The sequence below is a fragment of the Sciurus carolinensis genome, chromosome 3, assembly GCF_902686445.1.
Source record: "Sciurus carolinensis chromosome 3, mSciCar1.2, whole genome shotgun sequence".
Lineage (NCBI taxonomy): Eukaryota > Metazoa > Chordata > Mammalia > Rodentia > Sciuridae > Sciurus > Sciurus carolinensis.
In genome coordinates this window covers 23,856,647-23,877,390 of record NC_062215.1, presented here as the reverse complement: position 1 = coordinate 23,877,390, position 20,744 = coordinate 23,856,647, and the positions used below count along the sequence as shown (strand labels likewise).

The 20,744-nt window shown below is 39.5% G+C and overlaps 1 protein-coding gene across 1 annotated transcript in view; it reads right to left on the bottom strand.

Annotated features, from left to right (window-relative positions):
- Window positions 1-566: 566 nt before the first annotated feature.
- The window catches only part of Kpnb1 (karyopherin subunit beta 1), a 29,372-nt gene continuing 9,194 nt past the window's right edge, over window positions 567-20,744 (bottom strand). The window contains exons 6-22 of the mRNA XM_047545518.1: window positions 19,251-19,310; window positions 18,748-18,837; window positions 18,087-18,197; window positions 17,247-17,348; window positions 15,478-15,702; window positions 13,825-14,016; window positions 12,963-13,093; window positions 11,523-11,670; window positions 11,094-11,165; window positions 8,862-9,006; window positions 7,664-7,746; window positions 6,871-6,978; window positions 6,386-6,529; window positions 5,978-6,083; window positions 5,452-5,566; window positions 4,771-4,932; window positions 567-3,694 (exon numbers count right to left, since the gene is read on the bottom strand). Of these exons, the coding sequence (XP_047401474.1) occupies window position 3,694; window positions 4,771-4,932; window positions 5,452-5,566; window positions 5,978-6,083; window positions 6,386-6,529; window positions 6,871-6,978; window positions 7,664-7,746; window positions 8,862-9,006; window positions 11,094-11,165; window positions 11,523-11,670; window positions 12,963-13,093; window positions 13,825-14,016; window positions 15,478-15,702; window positions 17,247-17,348; window positions 18,087-18,197; window positions 18,748-18,837; window positions 19,251-19,310 (1,995 nt within the window). The 3' untranslated portion in view covers window positions 567-3,693. The remainder of the gene's footprint in view (window positions 3,695-4,770; window positions 4,933-5,451; window positions 5,567-5,977; window positions 6,084-6,385; window positions 6,530-6,870; window positions 6,979-7,663; window positions 7,747-8,861; window positions 9,007-11,093; window positions 11,166-11,522; window positions 11,671-12,962; window positions 13,094-13,824; window positions 14,017-15,477; window positions 15,703-17,246; window positions 17,349-18,086; window positions 18,198-18,747; window positions 18,838-19,250; window positions 19,311-20,744) is intronic.

The window sequence follows — 20,744 nt, the reverse complement described above, 5'->3', positions numbered from 1 at the left end:
CTTCATTTTACTTGCCCAACATAAACTAAGGTGTATATTCATGTCAACTAACTTGGTTCCACTTTGCTAATCGACAGTAGATAAGAACCCAGTTTAAATCCCAAATTAGCGTTCTTTCCAAGTTTCTGGGAAAAAGAGGGAAGGGGAAATGAGATGCATGTTGCAACACAGGCAGCAACTCTTAAATGGGCCATACCAGATTCTTAGCCTGAAAAACATTCCTGAGAGAGGACATCTATCTTGGTACTGCTTCAAAGTCACTCTCTAAGAAGGAAACCAGTGTTTGGTGTCATCTCCTTTCCTCATGCACAGTGAAGTGTTTCTATTTCATATCACACTGCAGTCTTGTTCCTCACCACCCCCCCAGTGCTGGGGGTTGAACAAATGTTTTGCCACTGAACACTACTCCAGCCCTGCGTGTCCTTCTACTCCCAAGCCCAAGCACACATGCATATATGCACATACACCCCCCCCACCCCCGTCACCATTCTGGCTTCTTCCAAATCATTCACTTCACCTCTACAGAGGTGACACAATCTTTAACAAAAAACTGAAGCAGCAAAATGTTGAAAATAAAAATAAAGCGGACTTTATTTAGAAGATAAAGGTGGTGGTATCAGTTTTGGTTAATAGTTGGGCTCAAGTGTTTTAACAGGTCTTTAATGCCATCACACAGACTGGCATGCCAAGGGCATTCTGAATGCCAATTACAGATTGAAGTTGTTTCAAAAACCAAGATGCTATCAAAAGCTGATGGAGTTTGGATTTCTCTTAAAAGTCAGACTAACACACTTCTTAAATAGTAAGAGTAAATAGGTTGCTTGGTTCTGAAAGTTAAAACACTACACTGAGCAATTCCCCTCCCTTTCTCCACAAGTCCCTAGGGCAAAAATTACAGTTGCCTCTGACAGCTAAAATTTCAACATTTCAACAGAGGGGGGCCGAGGGGAACCGGAAAAATGAAAAGCGAAATTAAATGTAATTGGTATAGGCAGCTGCCACTTGTGGCAAACCAAAGTCTAGTCTGATGCCCATTTTCTTCACATTTGCACTGACATCTTACCAAGCAGACGGTAACTACATTCTTGAAGGAATGTGCCAAGACTAGGGTAGGGGAAGGCCCAGTGATTGGACAGAATGCATTTTGCATCCAGTTGCCTTAGGTGGTACAACTGATTAAGAACAAATACCCAGACTATGGAAAATCCACTAGCCAAAGGTAACTAGAAAAGAGGGGTTTAAATGCATAACCAGTGCAGAATAACTGCAAGGCACCAAGACCACAATTCAACCAGCCCATTTCCTCCTCTCCATCACTGAATGGATCTGGGAGAAAGCATTAATAATAGCACTCAACTGGTTCCCTGGTACAAAACATGACAAAACACACGGAAGGTTTTGTTTTCATTATGGTTCTTGGTGTACTTTATTCTCCTGCTGTCTAGCTAAGCAGCCCACACAGGACAGAAATGGGTAGCACTGAGGAATGATCAGATTTTTTTTTTTCTTTCCCCAATATTCCTGCCCCTCCCTAAGCCCTGACCCAACCCTACCTAGTATCAGGAATGGTTAGTATATCATTCTCTCCCTCATCTAAGGAACAACTAAAATGGAAACAAGGCATTAAGAGGACTAGGCCCTCTTCTCAATAGGCTTAGGAGCTGGTGTGAGTTCTCTATTCACAATGGAGCGTCTCTCCTTCAAACACCTGGATTTTTAATTTTTTTTTTTTTTTTTTTTGTACACTGGTTCATAGATCGGCACTTGACTTTGAACCTGGCACCAAAAGGCACAATATCTGATACCCTGTACAAGAGCTATTAGAGATGCTGCCATATAGATGGGCAAAACCGAGCCAGTCCCACTTATGAATGGAAGGCTTGAACAGGGAGGGGGAAGATGCAAAGGAGGAGATTGGAAAAAACAGAAGCCCATGCTTTTTGCAGGATGGAAATGAAAGTGGGTATTACTTTTTAATCCTCAAAGTACCAGGAAGCAATTAAAAACCTTCCTTGGTTTTTTTGAAAGCAGCATATTCAAATGCCAGCAAAACTCCCTAGTATCTGCAAAAACCAAAAGGGGATCAAAGCTTACCAACATCCCTTCTTATTGCTGAAAGTCTAAAATGCAGGGTGCCCTGTTCCCTTGTAAAAGGGAAAATGATTCTGGTTTATGGTACTCACAGCACATTACACTTAAAAAAAAAAAAAAAAAAAAAAACCTGAGGTGTGTGAGCAGGGGAGTGTTTGACATCATTTTATTAATCTTCAAACTTCAGTGGAAAAATATAACCATTTTCAAGTGCCATTTTCATCATGAATATTCTGGTTAGTGTGTGTATGTGTATACATACATATAGACACACACACTTTTTTGTTTTGTTGGTTAGTTGGTTTTGAAGTGCAGCAAGAGACCAATACCGCATTGGAGTCAATCAAATAAAAGAGAACAGAAGGCCAAGCAGTTTCCAAATGGTTATTTTATCAGATTGTTTAAACATTAAATTTATCCTCATTTGCAATCCAAAATAGTTACCTGAAGTAGTCTACTCTGTGTGTGTGTGTGTGTGTGTGTGTGTGTGTGTGTGTGTGTATTTACTTTTATTGGTTATTTGTCTTCTAAACTCTTTGGCACAATTTTTTGGGGGCGTTCAGACTGCCACAATACAAGTCAGGAGAGAGCTTTTCTTTTGTGCTGCCAATTTCAAGTATTTAAATTTTGGTTTGGGTTGTGGCATTTTTGTCTTTGAAGTCTGCATTCTTTATTTGTAACAATTGTACTTTTATTTTTCTATATCCTCTAACTCCAGAGTTTTATTTTTCTCCCCCCTCCCCCCACTTCTACATTCACAGTTGAACCATATTATTAGGAAAGGCGCCTTGATGAAAAGATCAGGATAGGACCTCTGACCATTCGTCAGTGTTTTCCCTAAAATTAAAAAAAAAAAAAAAAAAAAAACCAACAAAACAAAACCTGAAGAGCGTCTTTCCTTTTTTTTTTTTTTTTTTTTTTTCTTTTTTACATGTCTTGTGCTGCATCAGTAGACAGAACTTCGGTTAGTTTTATGAAATGCAACATCTAACCCCTTGTTTTTCGGGAAAAAGAAACTGCAATGACTTGAAGTTGAGAATGTGGATACCGCCTCACTCACACACACTCATTCTCAGACTGTAAAAATCCCTCACCCTCCTTCCAGCCTGCACGTGTACAGTACCATGTGGCAAAGGTACAGCGAAGGTGGGCTTGAGACCCAGGCTCCATCTTTCTCCTCAGTAGCAAAGGCCAGGCTGCCTTTTACAACAAAGCACCACAGCTGAACCCAGTCCCTCCTCCTCTCCCAAACCAGTCATTCCACTCTGCACTGCCAGAAGACAGAAAAGCTAGTTCTAGCCTCCCCTGGGAAGAGACAGCTTTTTTTGTAAGCAAGTAAATCCATCGTTTCTCTTTTCCAAGATGGCTGATGTTATGGTTTTCTACGAAGTCAGTGCTTACTTAGCTCACTAACAGCGCTGCTGTTGGCGGCTGCGGCTGCTGCTGTGGCAGGATTTTCAATGTGGTGTGTTTTCAAGCCTCACTCACTCATCCTCTCATTCCCAAACATTCAGCATCCGTGCACACTCCTCACTTCCGGGTTTTTCAAAAGATTGGAGATTTCCAGTGGGGGTCTCAGGTTATCATCCCAATGGTAACAGATCTAAAAACAGATGGAAAAAAAGGTCAATCCTAAGATCAGTAAAGCCCAGTAAAGCCTAAATAACTCCAGTTCCTTCAACCAAGTACTCCTAGGTTGACTGGAATTTGTCAACTCCAAGAATGGATAATTTTTTTTTCTCTTTCTATGTGCCATCTACCTGCTCTCATTAGTACCTACATCAGGGGTGGATGGGAAAATAAAATAAAAATTAAAAATAGCCAATTTTACTGGAATCTACATAGTAAGTTGCCTAGAACAAACAAACCTATATTCCAGAGCAGGGGTCTCAAAGGGTATCTTCTATGGAGACTGGCAATATCTCGGTGCTTTTCTAGCATGCACAAGGCCGAGTGAATGGGGAAGGGAACAGAAACAGAAAAGATTATGGAAGAACGCCTCTATCAATAGTTTTATTTGTGTCTAAATGTTTTGGGAATTTTAGTTAAAGAAGTTCTCTTCTAATCGGGCCTTGTGGTGCATGCCTATAATCTCAGTGGCTCAGGAGGCTAAGATAGGAGGAAGGCAAGTTCAAGGCTAGCCTCAGCAACTTAGGTTCTTAGTGAGAACCTGTCTCAAAATAAAACACAAAAGGGATGTGGATGTTGCTCAGTGGTAAACTGCCTCTGGATTAAATCCCCAGAATCAAAAAACAACAAAACCAGAAAAATGCAAAAAGTTCTGTTGGCAGGTAGGGTGGTACATGCTTGTAATCCCAGTGGCTCAGGAGGCTATGGCAGGAAGATGACCAAGTTCAAAGCCAGCCTCAGCAACTTAGTGAGACTCTGTCTCAAAATAAAATTTAAAAAGGGCAAGGCATGTAGTTCAGTGGTCAATTCAATTCCCAGAACCAAAAAAAGTTCTGTTCTCCAGCACCATGTGCAATCAAATATCTGTCTCAAGGAAAGTGAGACTGCCTAATTCTTCCCCTAGTAAAAAGCTGAGGAACAAAGGTCTGGCTCAGAAACACCTATATGGGAAAGAGTACCAGGAAGATACCAGCACCTGCAAGATAGCCTAAAGACAATGTACGTTTTCCCAAGAAACCTGAAGAAAGAAAAGTGGTAACCAAATCTTACCAAGCTTGGTTCTTCAGTTTTCTCAGTTCTTTTGTGGCCCATGTAGCAAGGGTTTTTGCTTTGTTAGTCTTCGATCTCCGTCCTTCAGTTAACAGTTCATGGATCATTGGCCTAGCTTCTACTAATTTCAGTACATCCTTCCCAAATGCTGTACATAAGTCCCTGCACAGAATAAACCCACTTGAGAACGAAATCCAGGAACTGTGTTTTGAACATGCCAAACCACTGCTGAGTTAAATATGGGCTTCTTAGAATTCACCTACTTTTTAAAACTAGAAAAATTTTAGATGCAAATTAGGATAATTTATCCAAGGTTAAACAGCTAATTCACTATAAAAAACAGAACTAAGATCCAGATCTTTGGGTTCAAGACCAATGTTCTCCTAACAACACATCAGAAACCATCAGAAGATGCTGAATAGGAACTACAGAGCTCTGGAGGGTCTGGAATGAATTATCATTTATGAATACCCAAAAGAGACACTATGGGCTCTACTATCTCCTCAATGGTAGAGTATTGGCTCTGGATTCGATCCCCAGCATCACAACAAACTAACTCCTGAATGTCCTCTGTGCCAAAGAAGTGGCTTATTCTCATTTATATGTCTCTCAAGATTCTTTCCTACACATCTCATTTTCCATGAGAATCTCCATTCAGCTATTGGAAGCAGGCATACTTACCCTATCAGTCCAGCAGCACAGGCTACTACTCCATCTGTATGATCCTCATCCCCAGCAATGTGGTCAATGAAAGACAGAATAAATTCTACTCTGGGTTGTACCAGCATCACATCCGCTATAAAAGAAAAGAGAAGGTCTGATGAAGTTGCCCTGAATTTGGCAGGACCTCTTTTCAAAGTTTCCAGCTATTCCACCTCTATCAGGTTTGAGCTGGACAACCAGCTGCAGAGTGGTACCAAACTGTTACTCCTAAGATTAGAATGTCATTATTCAAGTCAACAGAAGAAACAAGTAATAATCAGATATCATGTACAAAGGAACAATGGAACTTTTTCTTCTGAACCTGTCAAAGAGGTAAAGAACAAATATTTCCCCCAATAATAATAATAATAATAATAGAAACATTGTGGGAGCAGTCCTGTATCAACCATTCATGGTTGGGTACAGAAAGCAATCACCAAAGACACAGTCCATTTGGCTGTGCACCCGGGTATGTAGACTTAAGGAGCTGGGTTGTATACTCAACGGTGTACATTCTCCTGATCTCCCTTTAATCCCTGGACGATTCCAGTATAGGCTTCCAAGCAGCCTTCTCTTAGTTCATTCAGATAATCCACCATGTCATAGTCGGACTGGAAGAGATAAAGAATAGAACCTCCATTACACCAATTGTATGTATTTTTTGTGGACTGGGGATTAAACCTAGGGATACTCTACCACTATACCCCTTTTTATTTTGAAACAGGGTCTTATTAAGTCATTGAACATGACCTTGAATTTTCAGTCTTCCTGCCTCACCTCCCGAGTCACTGGGATTACAGGTGTGTATCACCACACCCAGTCACTGATCCCCTTTAATGGTATGTTTGCAAATAGTCCCTCCCCTCCATTCAGCGCTGGACTTAAAAGATTAGCAGGACAGCTCCAAGCTTACCTTGTCCACCTGGGCTTGGGAGGCCTGCTGAAGAGTATTCAATACAACCTCTAGGTATTTCTTAAACTCTCCACCAATAGCAAGGGCAATATCACCAAACACTGACAGAATCTGTGGCTTCACAGACCTGTGGACATTCTCATTCTGATAAGGAAGAAAAAGAAAAAGTGAACTAACAAGAATTTGATCCAGAGACTAAAGAATCTTCGGACATACACAAAAGTTAATGATTATAGCTGGATAAAGAAACTGTTTTTCCTTTATACTTAACAGCTCTTTTTTTCTACAGGTAAAGTACACATTCCTTTAATTAACTTTGAAGGCTTTAGAATCATCTGTGAAGACAAATAATCCCATTCTCCCATAAGCTCACTGTCAGTGTTGTGGGAACTTACAGCTTCCTGTCATTATCTTAATGTTTAAATTTCTTTTCAACTGAGAATTTCTTCAAAGATTGGTTATTCAGATTGTGTGTAGACACTTACCCCCAAGTTCTCCAGTAGCAGCTGCATCACCTCATCACAGAAAGGTAAGATGTTGGACTGCAGAGCACGGCACAAATCTCCCACTAGGCCCACAGCTGCCAAACAAACCTGAAAAGAATCAAGGAAATAATCTCCCAAACAGAAAAGACAACTATACGGATAAGGCAGGACCTAGAATCAAAGAACACCATCTCCCAGCTGAGATTAGTTAATTTTTTTTTAAACCTTTATTTTATTCATTTTTATGTGGTGCTGAGAATCAAACCCAGTGAGTGCCTCACACTTGCTGGGCAAGTGCTTTACCACGGAGCCACAACCCCAGCCAGAGATTAGTTAATTTTAACAACCAATATGGCAAGAAGGTAACAGGACTATTGGAGATACCATCCACTGGGGTTGGTGGTGGTGGCAGAAACAGGTGGTCACCAAACAAGCAGCTTTGCTCTTTAAGGTATTTATGGCATTAACTTTACAGCTGCCCTTGCATTCATATCACTCAGCCACACAGTCATTGTTCGTTCCTTATCGGTGGATTCAATAACCTGTTTTAAATACGCTATTTCCAGTTGAAACAATGCAAAAGGGAAAACTACCTAGATCATAGGAACCTGATTTTGTCCATACTTCAGTAGCTAACAGGTATCAATGAGATAATGATTACATTTTGAAGGCCGGGGATATAGCTCAGAGGGACACAGTGCCTGCCTTGCATGTGTGAGGTCCTGGGTTCAATTCCCAGTACTACCAAAACCATAAAAAACAAGTGTATTATTATTTGAAAAACTTATTCTACCTGGTATTCAGCATAATTCTTCAATCCAATACCCAGGAAGGGTTTAAAGGCCTCCATGTACTTGAGGAATTCACCGCCCAACACTGAAAATGAAATAAACTATTAGCAAATGACAGCAACACAGGATATCAGGTGAGCAAAATAACCACGTTACCTCTATCAAAATGTATGCAATCCTCTCAACAGACTGGATGGAATGTGTTAATTACTGTTTCCATCTCCCATAAGCCAATTTCATAACTGTTGGGAGAGCCTAATTCTTATGCCCCAGAGACAGTACCAACACTCCACAGAATGGGATTTTACTCTTGCTAAAACACAAAAGTAGCAGGATTCTAAGGAACTTCAAGGTAAATTATGAGCTGACTGGGTCAGTAATATTGCCTCTTTCCCCACTTCCCCCCATCTAATTATATGTTCTCTCTAGAGGTCAGCTTCAAACCAGGGTTCCAAAGCAATCCCATCAAGGGCTTAACAAGCCAGAGCCAGGAAAAGCAGCACAGATCTTCAGATCCAAAACACCACTTCAGGAGCCAAAATTAACTTCCTTGCCCTTCTGGGGTAGTCACATGTTGCCAGACTAGCTGGGCAAAGGCTCTTTATGCCAGAAGAAGGTCTGGTCCTCAGGAAATGGTCTCAGTAATATACTTATAGATCTAACCTGAAGAAGCATGCCAGATTTCTGAAATGCCCTTTAATGTGCTTTTAATGACCCTTCAAAGAGTTTTTAAGTCAGAGATGGCTTGCACAGTCAGATGTAAGAATCAGAAAAATCAATTAATTCCTAAATCTCACTCACTGTTTCATTACATCCCACACCAAACACATGATGTGTAAACCTGAGTCCAAAGCATTAAAACCAGAACCAGGAGATATCATATGATTGGAATGAAACTAGAAACTTTCACTTCCTCTACTCCTGATAGGAGCCAAACCTCAATAAAGCAAGCTGACTTTCAAGGGAAAAAGGAATCTGACAAGCATGAGTTAGGCAATACCTCCCCCTGAAAAGGGTTACCAATCTGACTCCCTATTGCAAACTGGCTCCCCACCGACTTCAAGAAGATTGTCAAAGCGGTTATACAATTTATATGAGTCAGTCGACAGGAAAAGAACTAGGTTTTCTTTAATAAAATTTCAAGGACATTAAAACTTCTGCATTCTGAAATCATTCCCCAGCTGATTAGTGCTCACTGACCTTCCACCAGTGTGCTAACTGCCATCAGTGCATCCTCTTGCACTCCCCCAGACCCAGCTGTGCTTTGGAACATCCTTAACAGGGAAGCCATGACTACATCAGAGATCTGCAAAGCATCTTGATGTTGTACTTTCCGGAGAACATTCTGTGCACAAACAAGAATTCAGGACCTATTAATATTTCCAAAACTTCCAATCAGAATGCATTATCTTTTCTTTTTTAAATAAATTAAGTGCCTTGATTTCCCCCCTACCCCCTCCTGGTTTTAGGAAGGCTAAAATATTTTTTGCTCAAGAACTCTGACAGTGCAAATCACTTGCAATGTTACATTCACTTTAATAACTCTTGTTTTTCAGCTCACAACAAACATGGGATGGATCCTCCACGGTGCAAAAGTAAACCCTGTGTTTCATTTATGCCTGCCTGACAAATCCCTGTCAGTAGCTTCCATATTCTAGTCTTACTGGAATGACAGTTAAAATTATTTTGTTTTTGCTTTTGCTTTGTTTTTTTAGGGAAGGGGTGGTAACCAGGAATTGAACCGAGAGGCGCTTAACATTGAGCCACAACCCCAGCCTTTTTAATTTTGATACAGGATCTCACCAAGTTGCTTAGGGTCTTGCTAAATTGCTGAGGTTGGCTTTGAACTTGCGATCCTCCTGCCTCACCTTCCTGCTCCTCTGGGATTACAGGTATGTGTGTCACTGTGCCCAACAAATTATTTTAGCTTTAAAAAAGGTCACGTCAGTGGGCAAGAGGGCGTATGCCTATAATCCCAGCAGTTTAAGAGGTTGAAGCAAAAGGATAGCAAGTTTGAGACCAGCCTCAACAACTTAGCAGTTTTACAAAAACAAAGTCTGGGACAATAAAAGGAGTTCACAGGTAAGATGAACTAATTAGTGTCATTGAATACTAAAATTCATTAAGTTCCAGGGCTTTCCTTCTTTTTTTCTGTAAAAAAAAAAGGGAATAGCTTCCCAGCTACTGCATTATGATGAGAGCAAGGTATTATTTTAGCTTTCAGTCTCTCCTTAGAGAAAACTGTGAATACAAGGCATTATAAACAATGTAACAATGATAACTTTTAAGAGCAAGTGTTTCAAAAGATAATGGCAGAAACTTAATACCGTTTTGTTTTTGTTTTTGTTTTGGTTCTGGGGATGAACCTAGGGCTTCACACATGCTTGGCAAGTACTCAACCACTGAGTTAAGACACCAGCCGCCCAACCTACTTTTTTTTTTGTACCAGGGATTGAATCCAGGGGTGCTTAATCACTTAACCACTGAGCCACATCCCCAACTCCTTTAAAATTTTTTTATTTTGAGACAGGGTCTTGCTAAGTTGCTGAGGCTGGCTTCAAACTTGGGATCCTCCTGCCATAGTCCTCCTGAACCGCTCAATTACAGGCTACCTGGCCTTAGCCCTTTTTTAAAACAAGAGAACTACATCTGGAAACTGAATCAGACTGTCTTGTTGGATAACCTCATGGAAACCAAGACCAAAAGCTGCCAACACAAATTAGCTTTTCAGCTGGAAGGGACCATCACATACTGAGGTGTTTCCTTCCCTAAACTGCAGAAGACAAACTGGATCTTTCTTGATAGACAGGAAAGGAAGGTCGAAAATTACTCTTCTAATCAGTCATATACCAAACCTGCGAAAAGCTTCTGATCAGCACTGTCTACACCATTTCAGAGCTGTTTCTGTATATGAACTTGTCATAATTAGACAAACTTTCTTCCCTGGGGCTATTAAGAAGTGATAAGGGGTTAGAAATGAGGCTCATGGTACAGTGGTTGCCTCTCATGGGTGAGGCCCTGGGTTTCATTACTACCACCACAACCACCAAAATAAATAAATAAATAAATAAAATAAAATAAAAAAAAAACACGGTAAGGTCAGGAGGCTGAGGCAGGAGATCACAAGCTAAAGGACAGCCTCAGAAACTTAGCAAGACCCTAAGACCCTGTCTCAAAAATAAAAAGGGTTGGGGACACACCTTTACATATAATTATAGTGTACTAATTAAAACAGTAGTAACAAAAGGGAAGTTTAGAGTTCTCAAGCAGATCAGGGGGAAGAAGGGAGGGAAAGAAAGATAAAGGGGAATGAGATTGACCGAACTGTTATGTGCATATACGAATATGGCACAATGAATTCTACTACTATGTATAATTATAATGTATGAATTAAAAAAAAAGTTACAAAAAAGTGATAAAGCACCATCATACCTGAAGAGTTGCACAGAGTAAAGACTGAAGGTCATTGAACTGGATTCTATCAGACGTGCTCTGGATATGTGACTACAAGGAAAAGGAGAAATTGTGTTCTAAGTGAAAACCTTCCGTCATTAAATAATAATATTAATGTAAAAAAGTCAATAAAAACAAGAGATATAGTATAACACAAATGCAAGTAAACTGTGACCAGCAATGCAAATTGTTGAGTTCCATTTTGGGTGGGGGGTACTGGTGCTAGGGACTGAACTAAGGACCTTTTCAAGGCGGCAATTTTGGCGGGGGGGCGGGGGGGGGGTTGGGTCCTAATCCTTGTATCTTTCTTATACCTTATACTTGAACATCAAAAAGAAATAAAAGCAGCTATATATGTTACAAGTACCGTCCCCTTCCCCCAATAGACAGGGGCAGTCCAAGTCTCACCTCCATCTGAAGCACCTGCTGTAGTCGTTCCATGATGACCAAAGTAGTTTTTTGAACAGCAGGGTAACAATCCTTGGCACTGTTTTTCACAATTTCCATTAAAGATTCATATGCAGAACTCCTCAGGTTGTTCTGGTGTCCATCAGGTCTGTAAGGAACATATGGCAAAAATCTTAAAGCTTCAACTGTGGAGAAAGGACAGAGAAGCTTTGGAATGTAGACAGTGTCTCTCCAAAAATAGGAAACCAGAAACTGGTACAACTGTAGACCTGATGTGCGTTTGACAACATAATATCTAGAAATCAGAACTTAAAAACAACAACAACAACAAAAAGCCTTTGAGCCACTGGTTATGTTTATGATGGTCTCTAAACATGTACAATGACCCTTGACAATGAGCTATAAGTATAGGGGGGAAAAAAACCCCATGTGGACAACTAAAGAGGTTGCCTGAATAGCTGAGGAGATACACTAATTTTCTTCATACAACCTTGAACAGGGAAGTCAGGATAAACTAAACATGGAAGGTTTTAAATCCAGTCCCTACCTAATCATTTACTTTTGCTCATAGCTTTAGGTGTAATATACACAAAACAAATGAATAAAGGGGTCCCAAACTTTTTTTTTTTGGGGGGGGGGGGGGTACCAGGGATTGAACCACTGAGCCATATCCCCAGCTCTTTTTTATTTAAATTTATTCTAAGACATTTTTGCTAAGTTGCTGAGGCTGGCTTTAAACTTCCCCTAGCCTCCCAAGTCACTGCAGTTACAGGTGTGTTCCAAATTTATAATCCCTTTATGCAACATTTCAAAAGCTCATTTATATATCAACTGTATAAATATTAATGACAAATTCTTCATCCAATATCATAAAATGACAGTTACTGATCTTGAGTAAATCAAAATTCATGAGAGCCACCATTTCTTCTATACCATTACCAAATACTCCCACCATCAACTTTCAATATTGCAAATTGATGGGACTTCTTAATGATCTTATCCTAGCATAGTTTATCATTCTTTTATTTTAAACAAATAATGAAATCTACTACAGGATTCTTTTAACTTCCCTAGAGCAGGTAAAATCCTGTCCTATTCCTCTACATTCCTATCCTCCACAGAGGGCAACAGGAGTTGCATGAGAAAAGAAATCACCAATTTTTTTTTTTTTAAATACAGAACTGGGCTGAGGTTGTAGCTCAGTGGTAGAGCACTTGCCTGGCATGTGTGAGGCCCTGGGTTTGATTCCCAGCACAGTGTATAAATAAATAAAATAAAGGTCCATTGACAACTTAAAAAAAGAGTCTTGCTATGTTGCCCAAGCTGTTCCCCAACTGCTGGGTTCAAGCTATCTATCTTCTCTCAGTCTGAGTACCTAGGACTTCATATGGGTGGTACCATGTGCTGTGACATCACCCACTTCTATGGAGTATCAGTTACCTGTCTGTGGTTTCCAGGAGTTTCTGAACTATGAGCTCAAATGAAGAAGACAAGCAATAGGTGGCTGGTTCTTCTTGATCATCAGCTACATCTGCAGCCTCATAAGCAGCTTCAGCCAGACTGGAGAATGCCTGAAAAGCAGATAGATAGATTTAATACTAGTCCTGAGGGAACTCTATTCTAGAAGTACCTCATTTTTCCTTAGGATACCACGAGCAATTTTCTCCAACTGACATACAAACATATCAAAGCTAATGGAGCTCAAACTTTTTCTGTCAAGGTCATCATAATACATTTTACAGATATCTTTAAAATTAAACATTTACTTATTTATATTGTCTACTTGTCCTATCTCATAAATCTGTCTAACTCTTTTAATCATCATACTATTTTCACTTACCAATGCTGTTAGTTTTTCATTCACAGAAAGGCTTTTAGCCCCACTCCTTCCTTATTTCAACTTCCTCCCCAAAGGCCCCCAATATGTAGTCTATACTGACTCAGCACTTAAAACCGCCTACCTTTATTCCCTTGGTCCCTTCCTTGGCAATGGTAGCCAACAACTCTCTACCTTAATTGAAATTTCTTGTCTTGGAGCAATTCAAAGAAGAAAAGTTAAGTCCAGAGAGCCTCCCCACTTGGTTGCCATGACTGCTCTAGGCGCTTCAAGAACTAGTCACCATGATTCAACAGTTCCCACTGGCTCCTGCTATAGGCAACTCTCCCACGTTTTAATTGAAGAAATTAGAAAAGAGATGGTATTCAGAGAAAGTCTTCCAGTGAGGTAGATCCACTTTTCTCCCACCCCTCCTATTTTCTTGATAATGACTCAGGCAAGCGCATCAGGAAGAAAATCCCTTACCCAGCATACATTTGAAGCCACTCTGGGTTCAGCACTAAGGCCCTCAATCAGACACTGCAGTAGGGGAGCCAAGTAGACATCATTGATGGCAGCTTCAGGGAGCAATTCACATATTCTGCCCACAGTCCATGCAGTTGTGTCTCGAACAACTACACTGGGGTCTTTCATTAATTCTATTAGGGTTGGCATAGCCTGAAAATACAGTAAAACAGAACAAATTCACATTTAATACTCAAAAGAGGAAAAAATCGATGGGTGGGTCTTAACTCAAAATAGCACCAAGAGGCTTTTATGCGCCTGAAACATTTATCAAATAAAAACAGTAGAGTGAAACGTGACAAAATTCTTTCTTCACCAAATTCCAATGTGGAATTCTAATAAGAGTTCAGTATGCATGCTTCTAAGTGGTTTATGCTGAGTTACTTAGAATGCAGGTATGATGACAACTGACTATATCCCAAAAGACTGAGTTTTGTAAGTTCTACAGTCAATCATATGAACTGATCATTTATATTAGCAAAATGAACACATGTATTATTACATGTCAATTTTGTCCAAAAGAGGGAATAATTAATCATTAAAAATTATAGGACAGGGCTGGTGGTAGAGTGCTTGCCTAGCTCATGTGAGGGACTTGGTTCAATCACCACATAAATATAAATAAATAAATAAAACAAAGTTATTGTGTCCACCTACAACTAAAATTATCTGAAATTATAGGGCAGCTGGGAGCAGTGTGCATGCCTATAGTCCTGGCTACCTGGGAGGCTGAGGCAGTAAATTGCCTGAGTTCAGCAGTTTGTTTGGGGACAGCCTGGGAAACAGCGAGACGCTTCATTTAAAAAAAAAATAAAAGAATTAGTTGGGTGTGGTGGCACATGCCTATAATCCCGGTGGCTTGGAAGGCTAAGTCTCAGCAACTTAGTGAGACCCTGATTTAAAATAAGTAAATTAATTAATTATTGAGAAATGTTTACAATATAATGTTAAAAAAACGAGTTATAAGACTATTTGCACCCAGGCACCATGGCACACACCTGTAATCCCAGCAGCTCAGGAGGCTGAGGCAGGAGGATGGCGAGTTCAAAGCCAGCCTCAGCATAAGGAAGACACTAAGCAACTCAGTGAGACTCTGTCACTAAATAAAAAACAAAATAGGGCTGGGGATGATGTGGTTGAGTACTCGAGTTCAACAGCTGATACCAAAAAAAGAAAAAGACTACTTACATCCTCTTATACACACAAGTTCAAGGAATAAAGCTGCACAGATCAATATTTAGTTAAGAGTCATCCCTAGGCACTGGGATTAGCATGACTTTCTATTTGGTATTTTCTGCATTTTCCAAAAGTTTCTGGATTTATGACATATAATTTTATTTCATTTTTATTTTTCCTGGCAGTGCTGGGGACCGAACCCAAGACCTCACACGTACTAGGCAAGGTGTTCTACCACTGAGTCACATCCCCAGCCCAACTTACATAATTTTGAAAAGTTAAGAAATATAAATACGTTACTGATAGCAAATAAGTATCTGGAAATAACCTTTGTGGATGATTATTTATAGCTTCCTTTTTAAAAATGAAAGCACACGCAAGCATAAAACTGAAATGATAAATACTTCCCTAATACTTTCAAAATTCCCTCAGCTTTACCTGTATAACTAGTGGTTTGAGCTGATTGGGTTCTGGTCCTTCCAAGATACACCCAAAAGCCATCACTGCTGCATCCCGGTATCGCCAATCTGGATTCTTGATGTGTTCTTTGATGAAGGGGAGGACATGTGGCACAATGTCATCTTCACAGCAGGTGGAAAGAAGCATGAGGCACACCCCTGCTGCTTTGCAGGGGTTCCAGTCATCATCATCATCATTTTCATCCTGGCGAAAATGTGGCACTAGGTGAGTTTTTGTTCAAAGAATTACTTTTATTCAAAAGGTTCTCTGATGACTCCCAAATACCTTTAGAATTTAAGCTTCCTAATAGTAAATAAAACTTAAAACCCCGATTTTTAAATTTCTTCTAGAAATACTCACCACAGCTTAGCCTTTATAACAATAGAGAATGAACAAATTAAAACAAGGATAAGTCACAAACACACACACATATATCTCATGACTTTATTATTTAAAATGTTTCATAGTTGTAAATGGACACGATACCTTTATTTATTTTTATGTGGCACCAGGGATTGGACCCAGGGCCTCATGTGTGCTAGGCAAGTGCTCTACCACTGATCTACAACCCCAGCTCTATATGATGATTTTGGTTATATAAATTTCAAAAATCAACCAAAATCTACCTATGGGTTTGAAGGTCAGGAAAGCGAGGGAGTTAGTGACTAGGAAAGAGTCACAAAGAACTCTAGGATACTAGTTTTTCTTTATTTCAATAAAAAGCTTGCAAAACAGAGTCTACTCAGATCTCCCTTTCAAGTAGAACATATGTATGTCTATTATGGTCAGTCACCACACAATAATTTAATGCATGTTACCTATGGAGTGTCAGAAAATTATACACATAAAGAATGATTTGTTTGCAAGGCAGAAAAGTACACAAAAGCAAAGACACTAAAAGAAAATAACCACCGGAAAACTGAAAGATGAAAATTTAAGGACACCCAGTTCATTTCAAATCAAACACATCTGTACTTTTTTTTGAAGACTGTTACACTGAAACATGTATATTCCTAAAAACAAATTATATTACCATGTACTAAGAGATTTTCTAGGGCTCAAATTAACTATTTCCTCAGTGCGCTGACAATTCTTAGGTTAATGTTTCATCTGACCAGAAGAAACAAAGTGGGGGGGGGGGGAAATCTGTCCTAAACATCATACCAAGAAAAACTGTGATGCATAAAATCAAAACGGAATGGCAAGGAAGACACAGTTTTCACAAAAAACTTGCATTAGTTGAGTTTCTTTTTATGGGTCAGAATGCTCTGTTAGGATACAACTCTTATCCAACCTAATCGGCATTTATAAATAAATATATAGCATGGATTCATCTATCCTCCCAACCTTTCCTCCTTTTTGATGCCAAGTATTGAGCTCAGTGCCTTGCACCCCGTAGCCAAGTGCTCTATCACAGTTACGCTGAGTCCTCAACCTTTCTTTACTGCAAATTTTACAGAATACACCTCTTCTATTACTGTGGATAAAGCAGTACTCAGTAATATCAAAACAGTGAGTGGTTTCTTCCCAATTAAGATGCATGAGATATTCAGACCCAGTTTTTTACAAACAGATCAGAGCCTAGGAGATCTTAAGGATTCAGCTCAGTTATTCCTGAGTCATCTATAACAGAATATCAACTAGTTGATGGGCTGCCAAGTTCCTCCATGGAAACTGTTCCACAGCAAACCAACCCACCCTAAATATGGTTTCACAATTTACCTTGTTAGATCTGGAAGGAGACTCACCTGTTTAGTTAGTGTCTGTGTGAGGATGGGAACCAAGTACTGTAGTGCTCCCTTGGCATAAAACTTGCTGGTGTGCTCAGGAGGCCGCCCTTGTTCTGCTGCCTGGAGAAATGTACAACAAATTCTAAGACAAAAGTAAACAAGCTACAATACTCAAGGGATACACTGAGAGCTGTCTCAGGGCCTGTGACAAATACATAGGGCCGATGGTTAATATTTTCTGTGATCTTTGGAAATGCTCATTTTTTCATTTACTTGAGTGTTTTTCTTTTTGATTATACATAAAATCTATCTTAAAGGACCAAGGCAACCTTAGAAATTACATTCTTCTTCACAAGCTCAACTCAGTTTAACAACCTGACATTTGGTGTTCTTCGGATTAAGAGATGCATGAAGTTTACATAAGGATGCCAAAATTAAGGCTGTTGTTTTAGAAGTGCATGCAGACAAATAAAGTTGGAAACAAAGCTTAAATTCAAAGATTCTGAAGGCAGAACTACTCTTTCCTATGTGTAACTGATTCCTTCATCAGTTAGTAAACTATCAATTACACATCCTGTGCTTGCATCAGGACTTCCGAAAGAAAATAATTCAGCATCAGGTGTCACCTTAGCAAACTGACTGCCTGCTGCCCCCTTGTGTTCATAGTACCAATACTATTATGTACAATAAATCATGTCAGATTATCTACAAAAACAGGAGCTGCCTCATTATAGATCCTTCTCCTTTGTGAGGTTTGACTACAGGGAAGAAAAAAAAAATGAGTATCTACAAATGGAAATACTTTTCAAGCCCAATAAGAATAGCACTCCCCCTACAGTGATGCACTCTCAGGCTCACCTCTGAAGCCTCAATGGCCAAATCCATTTCCTCATCACAGACATTGGACCAGAATTCTATCCCTTGTAGGGCCACCTCATCAATGTCACTTTTCATTGCTTCAATTGTGATCTTAAGAGAAAAAACATGACACCGCAGACCTCAAATAAGTACTGATTCAAGTTAGACCCTCCTCTTTAACCAGATATTCCATTCAAGTTTCAAAAACATAATTTATGAAAGCTAGGTCTGAAATGAAAGAAACAGGAAATAGATTATCAAAATACACTCCTTTCATCAACATAAAGATAGCACAAGTTTTTTTTGGCACACCACTGAGAAGCTTAAATATACACTCACACACTCAAGGAATTTTATTGATTTCACAATATTAAGTAAAAAATTACAGAATTACAAAATAGAAATTAAGAATAATGACCCCTGCCATCAGTTAGATGCTCACATCACCTAAAATAAAACTAATGCTATAATCTCAGCAACTTGGGAGGCTGAGGCAGGAGGATCACAAGTTCAAGGACAGCCTTAGTAACCTCATGAGGCCTTAAGCAACTTAGTGAGACCCTGTCTCAAAATAAAAAATACACCTGGGTTCAATTTCCAGTCCACACACACACACACACACAAAGAAAAGAAAGGAAGAAAGAAAAAAAGAAATACTTACTGCAAAAAGAGCAGGACCCATATATGTCTCCATGTACTGATAATACAAGGACATTATCTTCACCAGATTCTGTAAAGCAGCCACTCGTACCTTTTAAGAAGAGAAGATTAAATAAATCACTAAAATAACAAACTGCTACAGTAGACTCTAAAGGGCCAAAGCTGTGTATGGGTAATGTTATCACTACAAACAACTTGGGAGATCAAGGCAGGGGAATCATAAGTTCGATGCCAGACTCAGATACTTGTTGAGATCCTGTTTCAAATGGCAAAAACAGCCCCACCATTTCTCTCTCCTTTAACAACTTAAGAGAATGACAACTCCCATTATGTTCTTTCCAAGTAGTACTTTTCCTTCCTCTTCTCCAATATGTTGGAGAAAAATTCTTTATATTACTCAAACATCATTTTAATCCACTGATTCCTGTATTTCAAACTCTACATTAGAGTTGACATTACATTAGGATGTAAGAGCCCAATTTTTTCCCATGACCACACACTTACCCTTGTATCTGGACACTGTGTGGCTTCACAGACCACCTGCATAATAAAGTGCCTTTCGGACTGCAGAAAGAATAGAGATTAGGAAATTATAAACCATACTTAATAAGATTCCTGAATTCTCAATATAAGGAAAAACTAACTTCTCCTTCAGGGCCCCATACAACCCTGGTGCAATCCATCAACTATTCCTTGAGGCAGTAATGGCACTATGAGAGTGCTACATAGTTTGCCTCCAGTGTCTGCTATATGACCTGCCTTATAAGGTTCCTAATCTTTTAATCCCCAAGATGACTTTCACTAACAAGACTGCAGGCAGGAAATAACAATAATGTAGGTCACAAAGTTTAAATAAAAGTGATCAGCTAAAAGAAAAAACAAAAACCTACATGTGGAAAAACGAATCTCCTTATATTTAAAATTTAAGAGAATTCAAAACATCCATATTGTTTCAGGGGCCAAAATTTGCTTTCTGGGAGGTAGCAATTCCTCATCAAAGTTGATGAATAAAGGGAGAACAAAGTAATGAACTTCATTTGCTACCTCCCAACTCTTCTGAAGTCTATAAGGAAAAAAAAACCCTACTTTCTAATCAATTAGAATTGCAGTTTGCTCTGGCTATAAGATGGCAAAATGCCCAGCCAAAGTGTCAACAAACAAATACAAAAATCCTCCGACAATATGATCCAGTAATTGCACTTCTGGCTATATATTTAAAGAATCAGGTCTCAAAGAGAAAGGTGTATATCCACATTCACAACTGCATCATTCACAACAGACAAAAGGTGGGGTGGATGCAATCCAAATGGATGATTCAATAAACATTTTAAAAGTATATGTACACAAAATATTCAGTCTTAAAAAGGCAATTCCGACACACGCAACATGAATGAATCTTGAAAACAGTATGCTAAAGTGAAATAAGCTAAGCACAAAGGCAAAAATTATTTGATTCCATTTGTATGAGGTCTCTAGTGGGTCAAATAATTCACAGAAACAGAAAGCAGAATGACAATCATCAGCAGCTAAGGAAGGGAGAAGTGGGGACTGAGGAAGTTGTACAATGTGTACAAAGATTCAGTTTTGCAAGATGAGAAAGCTCTGAAGATTGGTTCCAGTGCCAAGTAAATATACTATTAAGATGGTATTTTAGGGCTGGGGTTGTGGCTGAGTGGTAAGAGTGCTTGCCTAGCACATGTGAGGCACTGGGTTTGATCCTCAGCATCACATTAGTAAATAAAATAAAGCTACTGGAGGCGGGCACAGTGGTGCACACCTGTAGTTCTGGCAGTGGAGGAGGCCGAGACAGGAGGATTAAGAATACAAAGTCAGCCCCAGCAAAAAGCGAGGCGCTAAGCAACTCAGTGAGACTCTGTCACAAAATAGAATTGGGGTGTAGCTCAGTGGTCAGGTAACCCTGAGTTCAATTCCCAGTACCTAAAAAATAAAAAAAGGCATTGTATCCATCTACAACTAAGAATAATTAAAAAAAAAAAA